The sequence below is a fragment of the Lemur catta genome, chromosome 1 (assembly GCF_020740605.2).
Source record: "Lemur catta isolate mLemCat1 chromosome 1, mLemCat1.pri, whole genome shotgun sequence".
NCBI lineage: Eukaryota > Metazoa > Chordata > Mammalia > Primates > Lemuridae > Lemur > Lemur catta.
Window position 1 is genome coordinate 23,972,427 of NC_059128.1, and position 23,692 is coordinate 23,996,118.

At 52.0% G+C, this 23,692-nt stretch overlaps 1 protein-coding gene and 1 long non-coding RNA gene across 3 annotated transcripts in view; one reads left to right on the forward strand and one right to left on the reverse strand.

Annotated features, from left to right (window-relative positions):
• Positions 1 to 5,640: 5,640 nt before the first annotated feature.
• Positions 5,641 to 23,692, reverse strand: part of ESRRB (estrogen related receptor beta) — a 55,092-nt gene continuing 37,040 nt past the window's right edge. Inside the window, exons 4-7 of one of the 2 annotated variants that reach the window (XM_045563255.1) lie at positions 23,296 to 23,457; positions 15,848 to 16,117; positions 9,562 to 9,801; positions 5,641 to 6,819 (exon numbers count right to left, since the gene is read on the reverse strand). In XM_045563255.1, the coding sequence (XP_045419211.1) occupies positions 6,704 to 6,819; positions 9,562 to 9,801; positions 15,848 to 16,117; positions 23,296 to 23,457 (788 nt within the window). In that variant the 3' untranslated portion in view covers positions 5,641 to 6,703. Of the gene's footprint in view, positions 6,820 to 8,134; positions 9,802 to 15,847; positions 16,118 to 23,295; positions 23,458 to 23,692 lie in introns of those variants that run through there. The other variant, XM_045563245.1, reaches the window with a different exon arrangement.
• LOC123646391 lies at positions 20,629 to 22,317 on the forward strand. The gene is made up of 3 exons (XR_006737891.1): positions 20,629 to 20,759; positions 21,324 to 21,403; positions 22,271 to 22,317. It is a non-coding gene; the product is annotated as an uncharacterized LOC123646391 (long non-coding RNA).

Here is a 23,692-nt window from a genome sequence, read left to right on the forward strand (position 1 = left end):
TCCTGCAGGTTGGGAGGAGAGGGGTCTGGCCCGTGGCCACCGCCAGTAAGTGGCAGGGCAGACTTCTGGGCCTAGGCCAGTCTGAACCCGAAGTTTATGCTTCATCCCAGTGGGCAGTCCCTGGACAACAGAAAGCTTGGCCCACTGTCCCCAGGTAGGAGAGACAGATCTCACCACGTCACTCCGCTGCTGAAAACTCCGCAAGGCTTCCCATTGTTCTTCCCATTGTTGAGCAGCGTCCTTAGCAAGACTGACAAAGCCCTGCACGATCTGGCCCCTCCAATTTCCAGCCTTCTCTTTTCTTCTTCACCCTCTGCCAACAAGCAACCAATCAGGTGGTCTTCTTCTAGTTTCTTGAGCAAGCCTGAAGTGGTCTCTGTCTCTCTCTCCCTCCTTGACAGCTCTTCTCTCTCCTGAAACACTCTTCTCTGTCCTCACTGGCTACCTCACTCCTGCAGGATTGGCCTCAACCTGCCGCCCCGGTGATGATATCCTTGGGAGATGGTTCTCCATCATCATCACACTAAAGGCCAGGCCCGTTCCCCTGTTAAACTACCGTACATCGCTGAAAGTCTCCTGTATGAGATACACTTGCAGGCCACTATTTCAGGGCCTATCTTCTCTGCTAAACTCAGCTCCCACTGTGCCCACCCCCAAATCTAGCCCTGTGCCCAGTGATGAATGAATGAGAAAAAGATAATGGGCCAAAGGGACTAGAATCCATTAGAAAGAAATCAGGAGCCCTGGAGGGGAGAGAGCACACCCTGGGAGAGGCGTTGCCCTTCTGGGTGCTGAAATAAGACCTAAAACAACCGCTGCAGCCTCTGAGCCTGGAGCAGCCCCCAGAGAGCCAGGTGCACATGCAGTGTGCACAGCAATGCTCAGGGCAGGTAAGGGGCAGCTCTCTTGCATTCAGGCAGTTTCTGTTCTTTGGGCATGTAGTTAAATTTGCAACTGAGGCAAAATAAAATACATAGGTGGTGAGGTTTCCAAACTTCCTCCACTGCCTCCGCCCCACATCCTCTGCTAAAGAAGAGATTTGCTCAGTGGATCAGCTTCTACTTCTTTAACCTGTGCAGGAAAATAGGAAGATGCCAGAGAAGCCAAGCAGATCTGGATGGGGAGGGGAGGGGCCACTTGCAGTTGTTCTGGGGTTCGCTGGGCTGTTGTTTCTTTGAAAATGACTGGCTGGGCATTGAACGTGGTGTTGGAGCTTCATCTGGGACATGTATTTAAATAGGGGTCTTGAGAATGGGGCCCAGGAGGAAGTACAGTCCATGCAATGGATGGGTCTTTCTCAAGTCTTCCTGGGCCAGCCCAGGTGCCTGGCTGTCCCCTCCTTCATGCCCACCCATGCCTTAGTCTTGCTCCAAGCTTGTCCTATCTGCCTATCTGAGAGGACAGGAGGGCAGGAGGCTCTGGTTGTCCCTCTGCTCCACAGGGGAAGTGGAAGAGTCTCCTCAGTCCCTGAGTAAAAGCCCCAGTGCCTTTGTGGCTTGGCTTTGGTTTGTGACAGCTGCCAGTAGGATCTTTGCACAAATGAGCTGGGAATTTGGGATGACGAGGGAGGGATGTCTGCAGAAGTGAGAGCAATTTCCTGGAAAAAGTAAGTAGGAAAAATGGTCTGAAAAGACTCCTACCCGCCCCTCACTCCCCCAACCATACCGTAGGCAGAAGGCTTGGCTCTGGCACTCAGACATGGGGCTTTGAATGGCCAAACCCCAGGCTCCTGGCCCATCCCAGGCTGGGGGAAGAAGTAGTGAGAGAAAACCCACATATGGAGGAGAAATGTAGGGACAGTCAGGGACTACAGCCACTGGGGTGAGGAAGAGGAGGATGTGGAATCACCTTTGTTCTTAGCACATTTTAACAGGGACCACTTAGGTCTGCCAAGAAGGTCTTTTCAACCTGAAGTCACAGGTGCTGCCTTGCACCATTGACTTTGGGGTCAGATCATCCTTTTAGTGAGGGCTGCGCTGTGCACTGTAGGATCTTAGCAGCATCCTTAGCCTCTGCCCACTAGATGCCAGTAGCATCCCTCAGTGGGACAACAAAAGATGTCTCCAGACACTGCCAAATGTCCTGGGGGACAAAACCACCCCCATTTGTGAATTAGTGGTCTAAATCTAGACACGCAGTTGTGTACGCCCCAGCCCAGTGAGCTTCCAGCACCCACCCTGCTTTGCAGAATGGAAGGTGGGGTTATAGTTCCGGTTCTTCCTTCAAGGGTCTTTTCCCCTGAAGACCTCTTTTGGCTTATTTCTCTCAACTGTTGAATAATGACATCAAAGGTGATTGCTAGGCCCCTTCTGCTCCACAAATCTGTATTCACCAGACGATTTGAATTTATTGCCTTTAAGGCTGGGAGAGAGCCATGGAGGGGTTGGCTGGGCAGGAAAAGGATTCCCAGCTGGTAACGATGCCAGTGCTGCGTCTGTTACCGGGGAAGCTCGTTCCCTGTTCCCTACTGAGCCGACCCTAATGCCTTCTTGGACGTGCAATAGCACATCAAGCTTAGCGTGGCTGATTCTCTATCTGGTCCCCAAAGCTGCCCTCCTGGGTCTTTCCCATCTCAGTGGTAACAACCCTGCTCTTCCAGTTGCTGGGGATGAAAACTTTGAACCACTCATGTCTCCTCTCTTTCTCGTACATTCCACATCCAACCTATCAGCAAATCCTGGTGGCTTCGCAAATAGATCCAGGACCTGAGCACCTAACATATGCTCTGAAATGACCCTGCTCCAAGCCACAGTCTCCTCGCCAGTGGTCTCCTAATTGGTCCTCCTGCTTCCACTCTGTCTTCCTGGAGCCTGCTATCAACACAGCAGCCAAGGGCTCCCCTTGAAATGTGCGATCATGTCACCTCTGTATTCCAAAGCTTCTGCTGGCTCCTCATTTAGTGTCTGAGAGTGAAAGCCACACTTCCAGAGCCCCATGGGCCCACTGCCCCTTGCCTGACCCATTCCATGTCAGCCACACTCATTTCCTTCCTGTGTCCTGAACACACCAAGCATGCTCCTGCCTCAGGGCCTTTGCACTGGCTGCTCTCTCTGCTCGGAGAACTTTTCCTCCAGACGCCCACACAACCCTCACTTTCTTCAACTTAATGTTCAATGTAACACCCTCACCGAGGCTGCCCTGGCTGCTCCTTTTAAACTTGTATCCCCCCCCCCCCATTTCTGGTTCCTCACACTTTGCTTTATCCCCTGTGGAACTTACCGCATTCTAACAAACCGTATAATTTGGTTATTTTTTGTGCGTATTGTGTCTCTTTTCCTTCCAATGGACCGTGTGCTTCATGAAGATAGATTGTGCTTGTTCTCTTTACTGATAGTCTCTGTGCCCAGAATGGTGCCTGGAACAGGGCAGACCCTCCAGTAAATATTTGCCGAGTGAATACACAAATGAATGGCCATTATTTGGGGTTTTCCTCTTTCTCTGAAGCTTCACTTCTTTCACTAGAAGGGGATAATATTTAGAGACTGCGTGCAGATGGAGATATGGATGAGAGTTAAATCTTTGAAAATATGAGCTATTGGCTAATCTGATCACAATTATGTGTGCGAATAGAAGCAGCACAGAAAACCCTAAAATACAGCTAATTCAATAAATACATCTATCTTGATTGCATTACATGATGTTATGTTGACTCCATTTCCTAATTATTGTTTTCTTAAGGTAGCAGCATGAGTACCAGCCCTGTGTGTGTGTGTGCATGTGTGTGTGTGCATTTGTGTGTGTGTGCACAAGTACGTGTGCATCAGACGTAGTGGAGGTGAATTCAGAAATTACCTAAAAATCATCCACAAACTGAGGACTTTCATTCGCATACGTACATAATGCATATCACGCATGAGACTAGCTAGGTGTTGAGTACAAAGACTAGCATGTGCTTCCTATCTGCTGGGAGCTTCAGGAGACTTACAAACAGCTGCCTGAAAGTGGACCAGACCCTGAGCTGTCCATGTATGTGCATTCTGTGGGTGTCAGGGTTTGCTGGGTGCCTTCTAGACTCCCAACCCACCCCTTTCCCACTGTGTAGCAGTTACAGAGATGCATTAAGGGATAGGCACAGAAACCACTGGAGTTGAGAATGAAGCTCAGACATTTTCCGTGGTTGTAGGAAGAGATGTTCTCTCTCTCTCCCAGGGTGTGAAATAACCAGGAAGCCTTATTGCTATCATGAAAGAGGGTAGCTTGAGGATGAACCAAACAGATAGAAGAAGGCAGAACTGAGAGGATTAGAAAAGTTGAACCATGACCCTATTTACTTTGTGAAACTCTAGATCAAACCCTGCCTGATGCCTGCCCCTCTTCTGGACGTCACACGTATCCAGACAGTAAATATCTAGTAAGCTGTATAAGTTGCAGTGTCTTTTACGTGCAACAAAAGGCATCTCGATATAGTCCTCTTTGCTCTCTTTCAGGCCCTCTCCTCTGCTGCCCACAGGTCCTGACTGTCCTGGAGCTGCACGTGGGCTGTGCTGTCAGTGTGTGGTGTGTGTATGCGGAGATGGATTCCAAAATCCTAAGGCAATGAATTGTTTTCGGTTCACATGTATCTGATGTACCACTTCTCTGGCATTAATGAAAATAACAGATTGCCTCACCATTAATAGTAAAGGCATAAAAAGTAGGAGGCGTCTTCACAGAACCGCATCACGCTTCTCAGGTTGTATTCCTAAGTTTTGCTACTGAACACGCTTTTAAAATACCCACGTGACTCACTAGAGAACACTGAGGCTGAGGTGGCTCTCCCAGTGGCCTCTCCTAGCACCAGCCTGAGACCTGGGGGCAGTGCTGTCCGGGGGACAACAAGCCTGGAAAGATGACGTGTGAAGAAACTCCTCGATAGGCCTTTCCTTATTTATTAGATTCCAGATACACGGGGCTAGGAAGGAAGACTCCTGGGGCATGTGATTTACATGGGGGTCTTTGGGAGAACACAGACAGAGGCAGAAATACGTACAGACGGGTGATGCTGCAACGAGGGACTGCCATTTTAAAAAATATATACATCTTAAGAAGCCGTTCCAGCCATATTATCATTATTAGAAAATAAAACAATCTTTCCACATAGTGCTTTTCTTTGGTGCTGTTCTGTGGGTGTGGACTCTGGGCCCTTCAGTCTTCTTGTCACAAGCTTGTCACGCTCCCCTGCCACTTCTGTCTGCACAGGAGGAGGGGAGAGTCTTTAGGCAAAGGGAGCCCCCAACACTGGTGGGTGCAGGTCTGGCTCCTTACGGCCCTCGTGGCCGCCCAACCCTGTTCTGGCCTTGAGAGCCTCTGACTTGGTTCTGACACGGTGGCCTGGGGACTGACATGGTGGCCTGGGGACTGCTCTCCCTGTACGCAACCACTGGGTCCACACATGACAAGTCCACACACGACAAAGCCAGTCGGGAACCTTTAGAAAAGATGGGGACGAGGGGACCAAACACAATCCAGCCAAAACCACCTTCTCCGTGGTTGGATTTTTGTTTTATTTCTTGGTTCATTTCAAATGACCTGTAGCATGAGTACAAGTGAGAAGGGCTGTTTCCTCTTTACAGTTTTTCCAGAAACGGCAGATTTGGGGGTAGATTTGAGTTCCAGTGTTGCGGGGGGAGGTCTCCTAAACTCTCCCACTGTCAGCCCCCCCCCCTCCCCAGAGAGGGCCCACATCTGTCTAGGCTTCCAGCCGAGGAGCTGGCCCTGACCTGTTCTGAACGTCCAATGGATCCATCAGACACATACCAAGAGCCTTCCCACGAGGAGTTCCGGTGTTACGGATACATTTCCTGCTGTGACCAGGGGTTTAAAGTGTAAAAGCAGCCTCCACCTCATGGGCACCAAGCCCTGGGGACGGCCACCCCTCTCTCTCTGCTAGAGGAGCTCTAACGCGGCCCTACCCACAGAAACACTCGATCCAGCGAAGCGAAGCTGCCCAGGGGCAGAACAGCCACCCACTCCAGACCAGGGGAGCCGCGGTGAGCCGCAGACGCTTTCCCTAGGAAAGACGGGCTGCAAACGCCAGCTGTGCACAGGCCGCTGCAGGCGCAGTGGGCAGCCCGGGTCCTCACGCTCGAGCAGGAAGTGACAGTGCAGACCGCAGGGTGCTGGCGGGGACAAGCCACCCTCTGCCACACCTCCCCAGGCACACCACACAGAGAGAGGCTGGGGGAGCCCCGCAGAGCATGTCCCAGGGCCCCTCACCGTGAGGTTTCCCCCGGTCAGACCCTCAGGGCATGCCTATGCCAGCCTTGGTTTTTAACAAGTTCTGGCATGTTCCTTGATGCTGAGATGCCTTTGCCTTGAGTGTGTACGGCCACCCTGATCAGGGATGAAGGGTGCTGCCTGGAGGGCTGGGGGTTGAAGCACCCTGGATCATAGCTCCAACGCTGGCCCATCAAGTGACTTAGACCTTAGGAGGGGAGAGGGCACTTGGAACCCTTGAAATTGTTTACGTGGGGACACCCTCATAGAGCCGTTCTGTAGTGTCTGGGTTTTAGCCAGCCCTCCTATCTGGGGTGAGCTGAGCACGGCCCAGCAGGGACACTCAGGCCCAGCAGTTCCTGGGGGTGGAGAGCCAGGGCGGAGGGACCAGGGCAACTGCTTCGCTGAGAAAACTGCAGGAGAGGCACCTGGCTCCTGGTGTCCTAGTGACATCTCCTGCCTCTCCTGGTGGGGAAGGCTGGGCTAGCGGGGTCGGGACAGGGCTATCCTAGGTGGGCTCGCTCTGACCCCTGCTTGAGAAGGCAGCCGACTGGAAAGGGCGTCTTCCATCCCCTCTTGATATCCTCCCATCCGTGGGAGATTCTCTAAGCTGCCCTCGGCCAAACCGTGAGAACAGACGGGACGTTCAGGGCTATCCCTTGAGGGGGTTAAAATTGATTTTCATGGCCATCCACAGAAATGGGGTGACCAACTGTCCCATTTTCCCGGGTCTGAGGGGTTTCCTGGGACACAGAACTTTCAGTGTTATTAGGTTATTAAAGATGAAATGTCCGATTTCCTTAAGTACTAAGTTGTTATCTCTAACATTTGACTTTGACACTTCGTTTTATTTTTATTGTGTAGCTACATCCTCATTCTCTCAAATGCCGTTTGGCTCGTGATTATCTTTCAAATTTTTTCTTAGAGCAATTTTTGTGAAACCATGGATAAGTAAAAAGTTTGTTTTTTGAACATGAGTTCCATCATGGAACTGACGCAGTGCAGGTAGCTTGAAATGTCAACAAAGTGTTTGTTTGGGAAGGATGTGGCTAATGAACAAACCGTTCATCAGTGGTTTGAGGAGTTCCATTCTGGTGATTTTAATCTTGAAAATGAGCCACGTGGGTGACCTGAGACCAAGGTGGATAATGATGAGCTGAAAGCTGTAGAGGAAGCGAATCCATATCAACCTACGCGTGAATTAGCAGCAAGGCTTGACATTACTATTCCTACAATATTTGACCATTTGAAACAAATGGGCAAGGTAAAGAAGCTGAATAGATGGGTTCCACATGAATTAAATGAGCGTTAGAAGAGAAATCATCTCGAAGCTGGCCTTTCTTTGCTGTCATGATATAAAGGCAAAACATTTCTACACCATATTGTTATGTGTGATGAAAAATGGATTCTTTTTGACAATCTCAAGCATCTGGCACAATGGTTGGGTAAAGATGAAGTGCCAAAAACACAGTCCAAAACTGAATATTCATCAAAAAAAGCTAATGGTGTCTGGTTGGTGGTCCAGCGCTGGTGTTATCCACTATAGCTTCATGAAACCGGATCAATTGATTACAGCAATGTCTACTGCAACCAATTGGATGAAATGATGAGGATGCTTGCGATTAAGCAGCTGAGACTGGTCACTAGAGACAGGCCAATCCTCTTGCAAGACAAAGCTCAACCACATGTTGCACAAACAACGCTGCTCAAACTACAGAATCTGGACTTAGAAACTCTCTGTCATCCACTACATTCACCAGACCTTGCACCGACTGACTACCACTTCTTCCAGGCTTTAGACCACTTCTTGCAAGGAAAAATATTCAATTCTCAACAAGCTGTGGAAAACGCTGTTTGTGATTTCATTGCCACTTGCTCACCAGGCTTCTTCGCTGCTGGCATAAACAAACTACCGTTAAGGTGACAAAACTGTGTCGATAGTTTAGGCTCATACTTGATTAATTGTACTATTTTTTGCCTCAGATATAATAAACTAAACTTTTGATTTGAAGTCAGACATTTCATATTTAATGACCTAATAAAACCAGGAAAGTCCTGGGCAAACTGGAATGGCTGGTCAGCCTACACAGCAGTAAGGAGGACTGAGGGGTCCCGCCTGAGAGCTGGGCCTGCTCGGTGTGCCAGGGGAGCTACGCCAAACCTCCTGGCCCAAGGGTGGCAGGAGGCAACCCCTCCTGTATCACTGGTGCACCAGCCCCGTGGCATGATACTGAATGCAGGGGCCGGGGGAGCCTGGAAGGATCAGGCTGTCTGACCTCCCTCACTTGCCCCCTGCAGAGCTCCCTCCCTTCTGGGCTCCCCTGCCCATTTATCTCAGCTGCTGGGCCTTTCTGTGCTTGGCAAAGATTAGTTTGGGCCTCTCCCCATCCTGCCCTGATCCTCCCAGGAGGGCCAACTCAGAATCAGAGGCCCCCAGGTGTCCTCCATGGGGCCTGAACTTCCTGCAGCCCACCTGGTCTGGACCAGCCCTCCGAGGGAGGGGAAAGACCGGAAGCAGGAGAGGGTTCCGGGGAGTATGCTCTGGGCCCCGCCCTTCTCTGTGCCCGCGTGTTCCTGTCTGCAGGCCCTGGAGTCGCTGTGGCTGGCTGAACCCACTGAGTGCGTGAGCTCTGAGGTAGGGTCAGGACGGAGCAGGGGGCTCCAGGGGAGGAGAGAGGGGCAGGACAGGTGGGCACTGGCCTAGCAGCACAGGCAGGTGGGCATGCCCCGGAAACGTGAGCTCTAGCTACTGCCCTCCCGTGGGTGCGCCCCGGCTCCCAGCCGAGTGTGTGCAAAGCCAAGAGGAAGGAGGGAGGAAGGGAGCCATCCGGACTGCGGGAGGACCTCAGAGCAGGCAGGGCCTCTGGGAGAAAGATGCTGTTGTCCCCTGAGTACCTGCCCTCTCCGAAAGGAGAGCTCCAGGTGGCACTCAGCCTGAGTCTGCGGGGTCCTGGGTGCTGAGAATGCCCCCCTGGGTGTGGATGGGGGAGGAGCAGGGGAGTTAGGAAATGTACCTGCTGCCTCTGGGTGGTTTGGCTGGGGAGGGGTCGCTCGCTCCAGTGGTCTCTAATCCCAAGGGGAGTCAGCCCTGGCCCAGGCCTCAGCACTGCCCGTGGAGAGGGGAAAACATACCAAAGAAAAAGCTGGTTACAGATGAATCCCACGCCCCTGCCCTCCCGTCCCTGTCCCCCACCCCGCTGCACCCGGGAGTCTGCACACAGCCAGGGGGCTGGAACCCCCTTCCTCTGGGACAGTTCAGAGCCACAAGACAGGGTGGAAGGTCGAGGCTGGTGGCTGTGGAGGTCTCTTCCTCCGTCTGTCCGTTTGTCTGTGGGCGGGCGTCGGTCCGTGTGCGGACCCGTCAGACCTTGGCCTCCAGCATCTCCAGGAAGAGTTTGTGCATGGGCACCTTGCCCTGCAGTTTGACGCTGTAGAAGTGCTGCACGGCCTTGGCGGCCGTCTGCCGCAGCAGGGGCAGCGTCAGCAGCAGCTTGCCCGTCCTCCGCGGCTCCTCATGGCGCTGGCTCAGCTCGTAGTCCTGCAGCGCCTCGTGCAGCAGGTCCTGCAGCTTCTGGACGGCCTCCAGGTCCTCGATGTACATGGAATCTGCAGGCGCAAGGGCGAGCATTAGCGGGCCTGGCCGGGGGTCCTGGGGGAAGGCAGGCAGGCAGGGCTGCCTCCTAAACCCGCCTTTTGCAGAGAGTTGAACTGAGGCTCAGAGAGGTTAAGCTGCCAGGCTGAGGTCACAGAGGCTCAGGCCTGTATCTGTGCTGAGCATTTCTCTAGAGGCACCAAGAGGTGGCAGCAGAGACCCCTGTCGGGTGCCCTGGAAGTGCCAGGTGGACCCTGGAGCCGGACTGATGGAGTTGGAATCCTGTGTCCCTGACTTACTAGCTGTGTGACTTTAGGCAAGTTATTGAACCTCTCTGGGCCTCATGTTCCTCATTCGTGACATGGGGAAGTGGCCACACTTACCTCCAGGGGTTAAAGGAGTGAATACAGGTCAAGGGTTTAGAACAGTGCTTGTGACAAGTGCGTGCCTGGGAAGTGGCGTCACCCCCACCACTGCTGCCCTCATAACTGCTGTTACTGTGACAGCTGTCAGGCACCAGCTCCTCAGGTGTTCAGTGTGATCACCAGCCTTACTCAATTCTGGGACAGAACACGGAATACGGACGCAGATAAAGGGACGGAGCTCGGTGTCAGAGTGCCCTGTGGTGGGAGCATGAGGCTCGGGGGTGGAGGGGGCCGTTCAGAGTTCTCCAAAATCTTGAGGAAGGCTTTGAATTTAGGCCATGAATTGGGGGTGCAAATGAAATTTACCTACACCCAGCAGGGAGGCGCCTGCTGACAGCTGGGTTACAACTGGGTCCTTCTCAACTGTAAAATAGGAATGCATTCTCACAGAGCAGTGTGAGGTCAAATGAAATAGCACATTGCCAGGCACTTAGTAAGCACCCAATAAATGCCAGCTATTATTAGCATTATTGTGGGGACTCAGGTGGGCAGGCAGCAAGTGCCCTTGCAGGGCGAGGGTGTTACCGCCCCATACCCAAATCTCCTCCACATTTTTCTGCTCCCTGATACCAAGGCAGTGAGGATTCCTTCACTGCCAGCTGAGCGTGAAGCAGGGCTCCATTCCTAAACTCTCAGCCACACAGAGCGTGCACCCCAAAATGTGGCTGGGCCCTGGCTGCCAGCTCCCTCTCTCCACCCCTCCCACCCTCCCCAAGGAGGCCAAAATTGGCAGCTGCCTTCGACCAAAAATGAAATAACATTGCAAGATTAATTTCTTTGCAATCCATCAGCAGGTCTGTATCGATGGCATTGATAAACTGTTAATTACAAAATCAATGGCTATGAATTTTTTCTGCTGTCAGGGAGCCTCTGGGATGGCTGGGATGCAGGGTGAACAGCGGCTAGCAGGCTCCCGAGGGGCCGTGGTTTGGGGCCACATGCTGCTTCCGATGTGCTTTGCTCTTCTGCCTAGTGTCAGCCCCCTGAGCCCCACTGGACCCACACCTGAGTCTTCCCTGCCACTCAACCTCAGCAATGGCACCTGGTGCCCTTGGGGCTGCCCCTAGGCCCGCCTTGATGGTGTCGTGGCCCGTCTCTCCCTCAGCCAACACACTCTCTGCCATGCCTGGGTGATTTTCTTCCCTCGAGGCTGGGGCGGGTCACTCCCCACACCCCTCCTGGCTGTCCGTACTGACCCCATGGCGACCCAGTCCCTTTGCAGCCCTTGAGCTTCTGGTCTGGGCCCAGATTGCTGTTTTAGCCTTAGCCCCACACCAGCCTATTCTTTCCCCGTTTCCTGTTCTGAGCTGACTGCTCCACTACAAAAGCTTCCTCTCCCTCTTCCTGTCCTCCTGAACCAACCCTCCCTTTGAGACCTGGCTCAGATTCCACCTCCCCAGCTCAGAACAACTGACTTTTCCCTCCTGGAGCCCTTTACACAATGCCCCCCTATGCCAGGGATCACTGGCGCGATTTCTGGTCAAGTTCATGTTTTATCTCTCCCGGGGACAGGGGCTACATCCAGCCAGCTCCTCTTCCCCAGGCCTCGCACTATGCCTGGCAGAGCTGAACAGAAACACAGTGAGCTGGGAGGACTGTGCGCCCAGCTCCGTGCTCAGTGCCTTACGTGCAAGGTTGCAGACTTTTCTTCACAATCAGCTGCTATTCTCCCTATTTCACAAATGAGGAAACTGAGGCTCAGAGAGGTTAGGTTGCTTGACGCCCAGCGAGTGGGTAGCAGAGGCAGAATTTGAATGCAGGTCTGCCCGACCCTGAAGTACGTGCCCGGAATGCGTGCTTCTCAAAGCGCAGTGCACAGACGGCTCCCATCTGGCCTGTGGTTGCTACTGGTCTGTGATGAGAAGCTGAGAGTAAATGTTTACAGCAATTTGGCAGGATAATTTTTATTTATGTCTGTTGTATCTAATAATTCAAAAATGGGGCTTGTGTTTTTGTACATACGGTTTTCTATTTCATTTTTCTAACAGTTCATTTTTGTTGTATTTTACAAAATGGTCGGTCCATGATGGATGGAACATTTTAAAACATTTAAAAACTGGCCCTTCATCACAGGTCTTGGAAAGCACAGCTGCAGTTACTCCGGGGGGTGGGAAGGACTGGCCGCTTGCGTCCTGAGTACCTGCCAGCAAGCCTGGGGCCTGGGGCTGCCCCTTCTCCCCCACTGGCCCACCGAGGCCCGGGGCTCTCTGAAATAGGCTATGTGTGGTCCCTCTTGGGGGGCGGTTAGTGCCTTGAGCATCACAAACTCCTCTTTCTCCACCTTGAGCTTCTCATACCGGCCCACAGGTTGCCGGATGGCCTGCCAGATGCCACTGGGGCAAGAAGTCTGGGTTCCTGGAACCTTGTCCCATGTGACAAAGTGAGTACTCAGGCAAAGCTTGATGCCAGTAGAAGTTCCTGATGGGTTCATGTCACCAAACCATTGTGGGTCCTCAGGTGGGGTGTGTGTATGTGTGTGCATGCATGTGTGAGTGTGTGTACCTGTGTGCACGTGCATGTGTGAGGGTGTGTGTACGTGCACCTGTGAGATCAGGGAGGGGCAGGTGAGAGCTGGTGCACTCTTACGTTGAGAGGTAAGGGTGGGGTAGACAGACGAATGAACAGCCTCCTACCTCTTCACTCGCTTCTCCCAACGTGGGCAAGCTGAGCTGTGTGCCTGCAGTGAATTAATTAGTCAGGAGAGCCCAGAAGTGAGGACTTGACCTGCCAGCCCGGCCAGCTTTCCTGCACCTGGCTTTGCGCACCCTCCCCCCTCAGCCCATTGGAACCCCCAGGCCCTCTGCAAAGTGAAGCGCAGGGCGGTGAAACTGTTCTGTCTGATATGTCGTGATGCATTTGTCAAAACCCATAAAGAACAATACAACACAGCGACTGAACCCTAATGGAAACTATGGACTTTAGCTAATAACAATGTATCAATATTGGCTCACTAATTAGAACAAATTACCACACTAATGCAAGACAGTAATAACAGGGGAACCTGTGCTGGGGATGGGGGGGACAAGGCAGGGGTGGGAATATGGAACTCCGTGTACTATCTGCTCAGCTGTTTTGTGCATCTAAAACTATACTTAAAAAAAACAGCGTTAGCATTCTCCAACCAAGACTACATTACAACTTTGGAATTTAAGGTATAAATGATCTTTAAAGAAGTATGTGACATTTTAATTGTTATTTTGCATTCATTTATTATTAATAGAAAGGATTTGAACTAGAAATGAAGTCAGGTTGTGCAGGAGCAGAGCCTGAGACAGGGGTAGGTAGGGGGGTGTACGGAGGGCGTGGGTTCAGGAGAAAACAAGTGGGGGGGCAGGAAGGAGCTGGCAGGGCAAGGACGAGGCCTGGCTTCAGCCTGACGCCCTCTGTGGGTCCACCATTGGCTGATGCTGCCAAGGGAGGGGGCATGTAACCCTCCGGGCAAGGCAAGGGGTGAGTCTGGGGAAGGGGGCAGCTGTGAGCTGTTAGTGGCTGGGGGATGGGTGCACTGGCTGGGTAAAGTGACCTGCTAAAGGTGGAGGGTCTCAACAGCATTCCCTGCAGTCACCAGGAAGCCATGTGTTAGGGTGACCAAGCGTCCCAGTTTGCCAGCGACGGAGGGGTTTCCTGGGGTATGAGACTTTGAGCAGGAGCAGGACAGTAGCCAGCAAACCAGCTGGTTATCCTGTGTGTACTGTCTCCATCTGAGAGCCAGCTCTCCCTCTTCCATATGCTGATAACATTTTGTTTCCTCTAACATTGATAATAATGAATTAATATTTATTGAACGTTGTCTCTAGGCCAGGCACTGGGCTAAGCATTTTATCTTTGGTTGATCTTTCATACTCACAAAAGAGGTAGTGGGTATATCCCCGTTGAACACACAAGGACACTGAGTTGCCCAAGGTCACACTGCTACTAAGTGTCAGAGCTAGAATTTGCACTTGGGTCCGTCTGACCTAGACCTGAGCAATTAATTCCGCCACACCTTGCTGTACAGTAGAATTATGTGCATAATTCCTGACCAATGCTCTCTTTAGGGCAGAGACCCTGTGTTTTTCTTCCTCCTGCTTTCCCCCCCCCAACCCCCGCACCCGGCACAGCACCCTGCATGGCATGGAAGCTCTCTAAGTGTGGGCATCCACGACGTTCCCGTTCACTCACCAGCATTACCCGATACCCAGCCTCTCTCCCCAGATAACATGGTCAGAAGTTGGCGGATGCTGAAGAAAGGGAGCGAGTCCTCCTTTTTACCGCCAGACTAAACCACTTAGTTGGGAAGGTTTTATTCCCTCGTACTTGGGCAATTTGAATGAAAGACTCCAGGAGCGAGTGTAAGCTCAGGTCGATTTTGGAATCAGACAACCTTGGTTTGAATCCTAATTCTTGACAATTTTTTAACTGTGTGACCCTACACAATTTTTTCACCTTTCTACACCTGTTTCCACATCTGTAAAATGTGGTTATGACAAGAAATTTGTCCATAGGACTGTTTGTAAGAAGTAAATAAATTCAGAGCTAATTTAAGTTGAGCACTTAGGTGCCAGGTATGCTGTGAGCATGATATAATCCCACATTAATAAATCCTTCCAACAGTCTGTGCAGTAGGGACTGTTTACTGTCCCCCCTTTGACTGATGGAGAAACTGAGCACAGAGTGGAGCAACTTGCCCAGGTGGTAGAAGCAGGATTTGACCTTTGGCAAACTGTGGGCACAGAATCTGTGTCCTTAACCAGCTTGCTGGTCTGGACGTCAAAGGCTTACGGAATACTCAACCAAGGCTAACCTTCATCACCACCTTTATTCTTTTCTTTCTTTCTTTTTTTTTTTTTCTGAGACAGAGTCTCACTCTGTTGCCCAGACTAGAGTGCCATGGTGTCAAGCTCACAGCAACCTCAAACTCCTGGGCTCGAGCAATCCTCCTGCCTCAGCCTCCCAAGTAGCTGGGCTGGGACTACAGGCATGCGCCACCATGCCCGGCTAATTTTTTCTATATATATATTTTTAGTTGTTCATATAATTTCTTTCTATTTTTAGTAGAGACGGGGACTAGCTCATCCTCAGGCTGGTCTTGAACTCCTGAGCTCAAACAATCCGCCCCCCTCGGCCTCCCAGAGTGCTAGGATTACAGGCGTGAGCCACCGCGCCCAGCCTTTCTTTCTTTCTTTCTTTTCTTTCTTTCTTTCTTTCCTTCCTTCCTTCCTTCCTTCCTTTCCTTCCTTTCCTTCCTTTCCTTCCTTTCCTTCCTTTCCTTCCTTTCCTTCCTTTCCTTCCTTTCCTTTCTTTCTTTTCTTTCTTTCTTTCTTTCTTTTTTTCTTTTTTTGAGACAGGGTCTCACTTTGTTGCCGGGGCGCCAGTGCAGTGATGCGATCATAGCTCACTGCAGCCTCAAACTCCTGGGCTCCAGTGGTCCTCCACGCTCAGCCTCCCAAAGTGCTGGGATTACAGGTGTGAGCCACTGCGTCCCACCCATCACCATCTTTTTAACTCCAGGCCACCCCTTGCTCAATCTTTGGTGACAAGAAGCTTCATCGCCTTCCCGTCATCTCCACCCATTGCAGCCGGCTCTGCCCGCCAGGCTGCCAGGCTCGCACAGACCCTGGGAAGCTCCCCCTCCAGGCCCCAGAGCCGCCCTTACCGGAGTTGGCGAGGGCCAGGGCCTTGAGTGTCACAAACTCCTCCTTCTCCACCTTGAGCTTCTTGTACCTGCGCACCAGCTGCAGGATGGCCCGGTAGAGCTCCAGCAGCCCTGCGAGGCGGGAGTGCTCCTCGTCCATGATGTAGTCCTCCGCATACACCAGCTTGTCGTCATAGGGCAGCGAGCGGTACACGATGCCCAGGATGAGGATCTCCATCCAGGCGCTCTGCAGTAGGCTCATCTGGTCCCCCAGGGAGAGGTTCGAGAAGCCTGTGGGGAGAGGGGGCCCAGAGAGCAGCAGCCGGTCACGAAGGTGGACGGGGACCTCCCCGGGGCTTGCTGGAGGGTGCAGGGGTGGTGGTGGCTGTGGCCCTGGCATCCCCAGATTCTGCCTGGGGCGGGGGGCTGGGGGGTGGCCTCCTTGGGTGGCTGCTAGGCTCATTGTCCTCCTCTCGGTGAATGAGTCAGACTTGGAATTCATGGAAAAGACTTACATAATAAGAGCTCGGTCAATGTTGACAGTTGTTATTATCATTAGTTCTATGGTATTTTTCAAATGTCTGTAGGGGCTTTTTAATTAATTACGTGCATTGGTAGTTTAAGAGTTACTGAATTCACAGTAGAGTCAGGAGGCGGCACTATAGGGTCTCTTCCACTCCGGGGTTTCCAAGACCCTCTCTCTGCGCAAGCCGGGGGAGGCTTTGGTGTTTTCAAGTGACACCTGATCCTCCACGCAGTCTCAGCTATGCAGAGACCCAGGGGACCAACCAGGAAACAGGACTCAGCTGTTCAAAGCCACAGTGGGGCGGGGGGCCCAGTGACCACAGCCTGGGGCTGCTGAGAGATCAAGAGCCTCGCAGGGGTCAGAGCCCCTCTGCCCGGGCCATCGCTCTCCACTTAACGATGACCCAGCAGTCCTGCTCTGGGAGCCTGGAATCACAGGAGTCCCCCTCCCTGCTAGTGAGAGGCTGACTCCACAGAGAAAGAAGGCTGGGCCTGGAGAAGGCTCCAGAATTGTGACACTGTCTTGTCCAATGTGCTCCGGAGGTTGCCTGGGTTGAATCCTGGCTCCCCATTTACTAGCTGTAGGCTGCCCTTGTGAAAGCCTCGCAACTCCCCCAAACCTTCGCTTCCTCATCTGTGAAATGGGTGTAATAACAGCAGTGCCTGCTTCAGAGACCCACCGTGAGGTCTAAATGGGACAATGAGTGCAGAACATACAGAGTATTTGCTGAGCTCTTATTAACGATGAGGTGAAAGTCTCCATCTGCAATATGAGGATAATATACTGGAATTGCATTATATATGCACTTGAATTAGGCAAAGTAAATTATAAGAAAGTGAGAAAGAGAGAGTAAGTATATAAGTAAATAAGTTAGCTGATCGATCATCAGCACTCAACATGCCTTAGTGAAGGAGCTGGTGGTGATTATGGTTGTTGTAACTATTATAACAACAATAACTATTGGCTTCACTCTTTTTTTTTTTTTTTTTTAAGATAGGGTCTCACTCTGTTACCCAAGCTGGAGTGCAGTGGCATCATCATAGCTCGCAGCAACCTCAGACTCCTGGGCTCAAGCAATCCTCCTGCCTCGGCCTCCTAAAGTGTTGGGATTACAGGTGTGAGCCACGGTGCCCAGCCTTTGGCATCACTCTTTTCTCTGCTTGGGGCTTGCCTGGAGGGCTGGGTGGTCCTGAGCCTCTGGACTGGCCTATCGCTTTGGGCTTGTGTGGTCTGTCTCACCTGTCATGTGCTGTTCTCTGTCTCCGAATGCCACTGTCCTTGCCCATCTCCCACCCAGTACGTGGCTGTTCAACCTTAGGGGGCACTGCTGGGGCTGAAGGCCCCCACTCGGCAGGCTGCCCTTGCCCGTGAGCACTCTCAGTTGAGTCACCATGGTTCTGGCTTGATCTGCACACCCTGGGCCTTGGATGCCCACCCGGCTGCTGGGATCCGAGAGTGATCAACGAAAGAGCGGGAACAATTACACCGACCACCACGGGTAAGCTGTGATTGATGCACCTCCGCGGGGGAGAGGCTGTGGCAGAGGGGTCAGGTGTGTGTGGTTGTCCAGATCCCCAGTGGGGGAGAGGGTGTGTGGCTGCCGTGGTGGCCCAGGGAGCCAGGAGGTAATAAAAGATAGATAGAAATGGACATCCAATTTCCCTTATCAGGCCTCTGAGTAGGAGAGAGGCCTTGGGCAACATTAATTAACAGATACCAATCAGCCAGCACAGGGGAGTGTGTGTGGGGTGGGGGGATTGAAAGCAGACAGACTAGGGGTGGGGGAGATGGAGGAGAGGGGCAGGGGGGAAATTAATAGACAATTGAATTGGAAGGTGGCAGAGAGGGAGCTGCGGGAAGACCCAGGCTTCTGAAAACGCTGGGAGCAAAGCCCCTGCGAGGCTAATCATGCAGGCACGATCATTAGAAGGATGTAACTATCATGCTTCTGCCCTTGGAGTCAATCAACAAAGATTTACGGAGCACCTACTAAGTGCCAGGCCTGTGCTAGGCCCTGGGGACAGAACAGTGCACTGAAACCAGAACTGCCCCCTGCCTGCAAGCGTTTATGCAGAATGGGGGAGCACAGGCCAGGTGTCACAAGTCAGCACACAGCTAACGCAGGCTCTGAGATGGCCCGAATGTGGCCCAAAGGGGAGGCTTGGGGGCTGAGCTCTGAAGGGGGTGGCGAGGGCACCCCTGACGTAGCTCTAAGCTCCCAGGGTGCACAGACGCCGTGCCGTTCCTCTTCCTACTGCCACTGCAACATCTGCAGCGCAGAGGAGAGAACAGACAAACGCCATGAGCCTTGACTCCCAGGTGACAAGAACATGTGCCCAGAGCACGTGGTTAGACCCTCTCAGATCTGTGGACCCAGGTTCAGGTTCACCTGCCCTTGCCTCTTGAGCAGGAGTCGGGGAAAGGCCTGCCCCTTGGTGGTGGGAGGGAGGGAGACAGCAACCTGGAAAGTTCCGTGCCACCATCAGAGGATGTCCCTGGGAGGCTGTTCCGAGCCCCTCTGCTAGGCTAGACGGCTCGCCCTGCAGCCTTCTGAAAAAGCCCTGGGAATAGGTTTGCAAATCCAAATGGATACTTCAAGGGGTTGAACAACGTATATAGGCTGCTTCATTTTGTGCAAGGAAGGCAGGGAAGTGTTTGATATCTTTTAATATTTGAAATATTTCAAATCTCTTCTAATATTTGAAAAAAGAAACACCAGAAGAAAAAAATGAACAAAAATGGTTACCTCTAGGAGGAAGGAAGGGGAGGGGGCAGGGAGGGAGGTGAGATTTTGTCTAGTTTTGGCTTTTGAACCCTGTCAGTGTTTAAGATGCTCAAAAAATAAAATTAAATCATAAATAAAGCAAAAGTAAAATAAAAGGCATGCTCCCTCTGACCTAGCAATTCCACTGCTAGGAATTTTTCCTAGAAAGAAAATACACATAAGACACAAAGATAACTGTAGAAGGGTGATCGTTAGATCACTGTTCGAAATGACCCAAAGCAGAAAACAACCTAAATGTAACTAATGTAATACATGTAGTTATTATATAAATGTAATTTTTAGTTAAATGAATGGCATATTAGAGCCTCTAGAAACAATGAAGTAAAACTCTTTGTTTGGATGTAGAAAGGAACCGAAAGGCATAAGAAGAGCCCAACCCTAAGAGCGGAGATGCCAGAGCCAGGTATTGCCAGAGCTGTGACCCTGGACAAGTCCACCTCTCAGTGCGTCAGTTTCTTCATCTGTAAAATTGGAATAATGACAGCAGGTGCCACGTGGGGTCGTCTGGATTAAACGAGCTGACGTGTGGATCACTCAGGACCCTGCTTACACATGGTAAGTGCTACTACTTTATATAATTAAATGGAACGAGCAGGTGTAAAACAGGGTGTGAGCCCATGAGTGGGGTTCACCCTCCACCCCACACACACAGTGGTTGTCCACGCCCAGGAAATTCCCAGAAGGAGGCTTAGGATCGAGGACTTGGAACTCTAATTTCCACCCGTCTGTCACATCTGACATCTTTACTAGGGGCATAATTTTTTTTTCCTTTAAAACCCAAACAAAGGATCCCAAGTGCTCTTCCCTGCCCGTGGGTAAAGCACCCTCCACTCCCGCGTCTCTGTGCTGGGCTGGGCTGGTCTCCTTCTCTATCGAGTATTAATAATTAGCAATTCTGGGACAGAGAGGCCCCTGGAGGAGGGCTGCTGGGGGGGATGAGGGGGGCCGTGCCCCTGGGGGTGTGGGGCTGTCCCAGGCGGCACTGCCCCCTCGAGGCTCAGGCCTGCCCACCCACGCTGTGCTGCCCAGCGCCCCTGGCTCCGAGGGCTTCCACCAGGAAAATTGCTTTATCTGCACCAACCGATCTAATAACATTCAGGCTCTTCCCAAGCCCCCATCCCCCCAGTGATTTGGCACCACGAGCTCTCAGAATTAAAAAAAAAAAAAAAAAAGGGCACATAATTTGTGGCAAGTGGAGTTCATAATCTGTTAATTTATGATCGTTTCTGTCGACCTGGAGGGCCATTAGCAGAGGTAATAAAGGGAGATGTAATTATAGGATCTGGGGCCACTTCAGACACAGCTGCTGTCACTCGGCAGCTCATATTTCATCGAGCCAGACGGTGGCTACCTGGGAGCAGGGCCGCCCAGGGACCTTCGTGAGGCCTCTGGGATGCCCGGAACACGGTGGCATGGGCGGGGCAGGGTGGCGGGGACTCCCCAGGAGGCTGCCCCAGGAAGGAGGACCCGGCTCAGAACGTTTGGAGGCTGCAATTCATCAAGTGATGCTCCCTGCTAAAGGCTGCTGGCTCTTCCTCTCATCTCCTGCTCCCAGGGAATAAGAGGTGGACACCCTAAGGACCTGGATTTGCCCTCCCAGCACCTGGAAAATTCAACTCACGGTAAAAGCCTGCATCTGGGGTAGGACAACCTCAGACTGACTTGAACACCAGCTGGGATTCCAAGGGAATCAAGCCTTGTTCCAAATGGGGTCCTTGGGGCAGAAATTATTCTAATTTTTTGCGTCAGCCACAAGTCCTGGCAGGAGACCTTACATACAGTGAGTGCTCAATGTGTGTGGGCAAAGGCAAGTGTGAAATGCCCTCCGTGTGCCAGGCTATGGACAAAGGCTGGAAGACACTGAGGCGGGAGACGCAGGCCCCTGTGTTTAAGGACAGTGAGTGGCCTCTGTTTCTCTCTCTCTAAGGGCTAATCAGCCTGTCTTTGGATGCGTTTTCCATCTAATCTGAGGTGGATTAAGTTGATTAGTTTAAAAATACCAGGCACTTGATGTGTCGTTGCCTTAATATGAGGTTTACATGAAGTGGCAGGGGACTCCGCTAATTAATTTTACCTTAAACACTAGAAGGTCAGCCCCAAATAATTCAGCATGCAGATGTATGCAAAACAGGCAAATTAGCATTTGAGACGGACAACTGAGCCCCCATTTTTATTTTATTTTTTAGCCAAAAAGAATTCACCTCTGAACAAGGAGAAATGACGACAAGAAAGGAGGCTTTTATTACTATGAGCAACGACAACTGGGGTAAGCGTCTCTGCCATTTACCCAGTGCCCACTGAGAGTGCCACATCCTCCTGGCAATCCCATCGGGGGGCTCTATTGTGATTCCCATTTTACAGACAAGGACATTGAAGTTTAGAAAAATTAAATGTCTTGCACAATACCAGTAAGGACAGAGCTGGGATCAGAGCCCAGGCTGCCCAATTCCAAAGTCTATGCCCCCAGCAGCCACCCTGTGCTACTCCTACCCTCTCGGTTGGGCCCCGATGGGAGGTGGAAAGGCACAGGAAAAATGGGTGCAGGGGAGACAGGGTTTGCTGGTCCTCTCCACTCCCCCTGAGGTGTTGCAGGGGTGGGTGGTGGAAGAAGGAAGCAGTGACCCAGGGGACCGCCAGGCGCCACTCCCGAGCCACTGCTGGAATACAGTATCTGTTCAACCTAGGGCAGGAGTGTGGGGGTGGGGGCAGGGGTAGCTGTACCCAATTTGGCCCTGGGTTAGTGGAGCAATCCAGGCTGAGGTGTCTTAAGCAGTGGCCTGACCCCACATCTGTGCTGAACCAGCACTGGGCAGATTCAGAAACTACTGAGTGTGTAATCCCCAAAAGGCTGAGCTCCTTAGGAAGGGCGCACCAGCCCAGATCCCTGGAGAGCCCACCCCTGAGTCAGAATGCCCAGGGGCCACCAGGGAGTCCCGACAGAGGGAATCCTAGGCTTCCTACCAGCCGGGTGACAGCCAGCTGCACCCCTGTCCACAGGAAGGCCCCTCCTGTACGTTGTGCTTGCTTGGTCTCACACAGGACTTTTTGCTTCGCCTTGATCAACACTGGGCCTTGGTGTTTAAAGTCTAGGACACCTTCACTATGTCATCATCATGCTGCATTTGCCTTTCAGAGCCACGACAGACAAACAAAGGATCTACAGACCAGAAGCTAACGTGTCCCATGTCACATAGTTAATATCAGAGTCCATGGTAGGTCACTATCAGAGGATAACAGGATGTCTCTACTACGAGCCAAGTTGTTAGAGCCTTAAAGGAGCTGAGGCATAAACTGCACAGAGAACAGTCCCCACAACGCGTGTAATGTGGAATATGTGGGCGTCAGTGTTTACAGAAATGAAAAATACCATATCAGCTCCCACCACTTGCCCAGACCAAGAGAGGCAAAAGTGGGGTTTGAGTCCCCCTGCAGTGAAGAGATGTCCATATGACCTGAAACACATCATGCATACATTCTGCACCAGAAATGCCCTTCAAATCACAGAATCTAAATCAAGACACAGCCCCCCGTCACAGATGTTAGCGTGTGCTGAGGCTAGCACGGCTTCACACATGAATGCCTCACACATGTCTTGTTCTATCCTCATGTCAGAGCCTGCAGAGGGGGTACAGCTGTATCCCCATTGTACAGAGAGGTCAGGTGGCCCACCCAGGGTCACTCAGCTAATAAGCTGCACACCCAGAATTGGAATCCTGATGCGATTCCCAAAGCCCACGCTCTTAACTGCTCCACTCTTCCTGCCTCGAGAAGGAAGAAAATCAATCCCTCTTCTGTGTTGTTTTCCAGCATCACCCTAGTAAGTCCTATAAGAAAACCCTATTCTTTCTTTGTTCTTTACGCATTCAAGGAACTTGTTCATTATTACACTGATTGTAGATGCAATGGTAGCCCCAGCTAGGACGATAACTGGTCCTGAAGAGCCCCCGGCCGTGCATTAACATCCCCGGGCCTCCTACACACCTGCTTCCCTCCAATCCCACAGAGAGAAAGCAGGAGCCCAGAGAAAAAGGGAATTGGCAGATTCCATGGGGCTCCCGGCAGCCAGACTTCCTGCATCAGAGTCACAGCTATCGGGCAGGCCATGGGGACACTGGCCGAGAGTCCCGGGCCATACCCTCCCCAGCCCCACACGCTCACCTGGGATGTGCTTGGCCCAGCCAATGATGACCACGAGCTCCCGGTCTGCCAGGTCACAAAGAGTGGTCAGGGCCTTGATGTCCCCTTCGGGCATGCCAGGGGGAGGCATGGCGTAGAGCTTGTCCGGCTCGGCCACCAGTAGATAGGAGACAATCTTGGTCACTGCAACAACCAAAGAGGGAAAGGTAAAGGCCTGGGAAAGAGGGAAAGGGCCAGGGTGGAATCTCAGATGGGTCAGGAAGAAATCTCCCCTCCCGCTCTGACTCTACAACGTTGCTGACAGAGCTATTTGTGTTGCTGAGAAATATCCCTCCCAGGGAAGCTGCCTGATGAATTCTCCCAAGAGGATCCTGCTCAGCAACCTTGGGTGGGTGGCTGGGGCGGGGGGGGGGGGGGC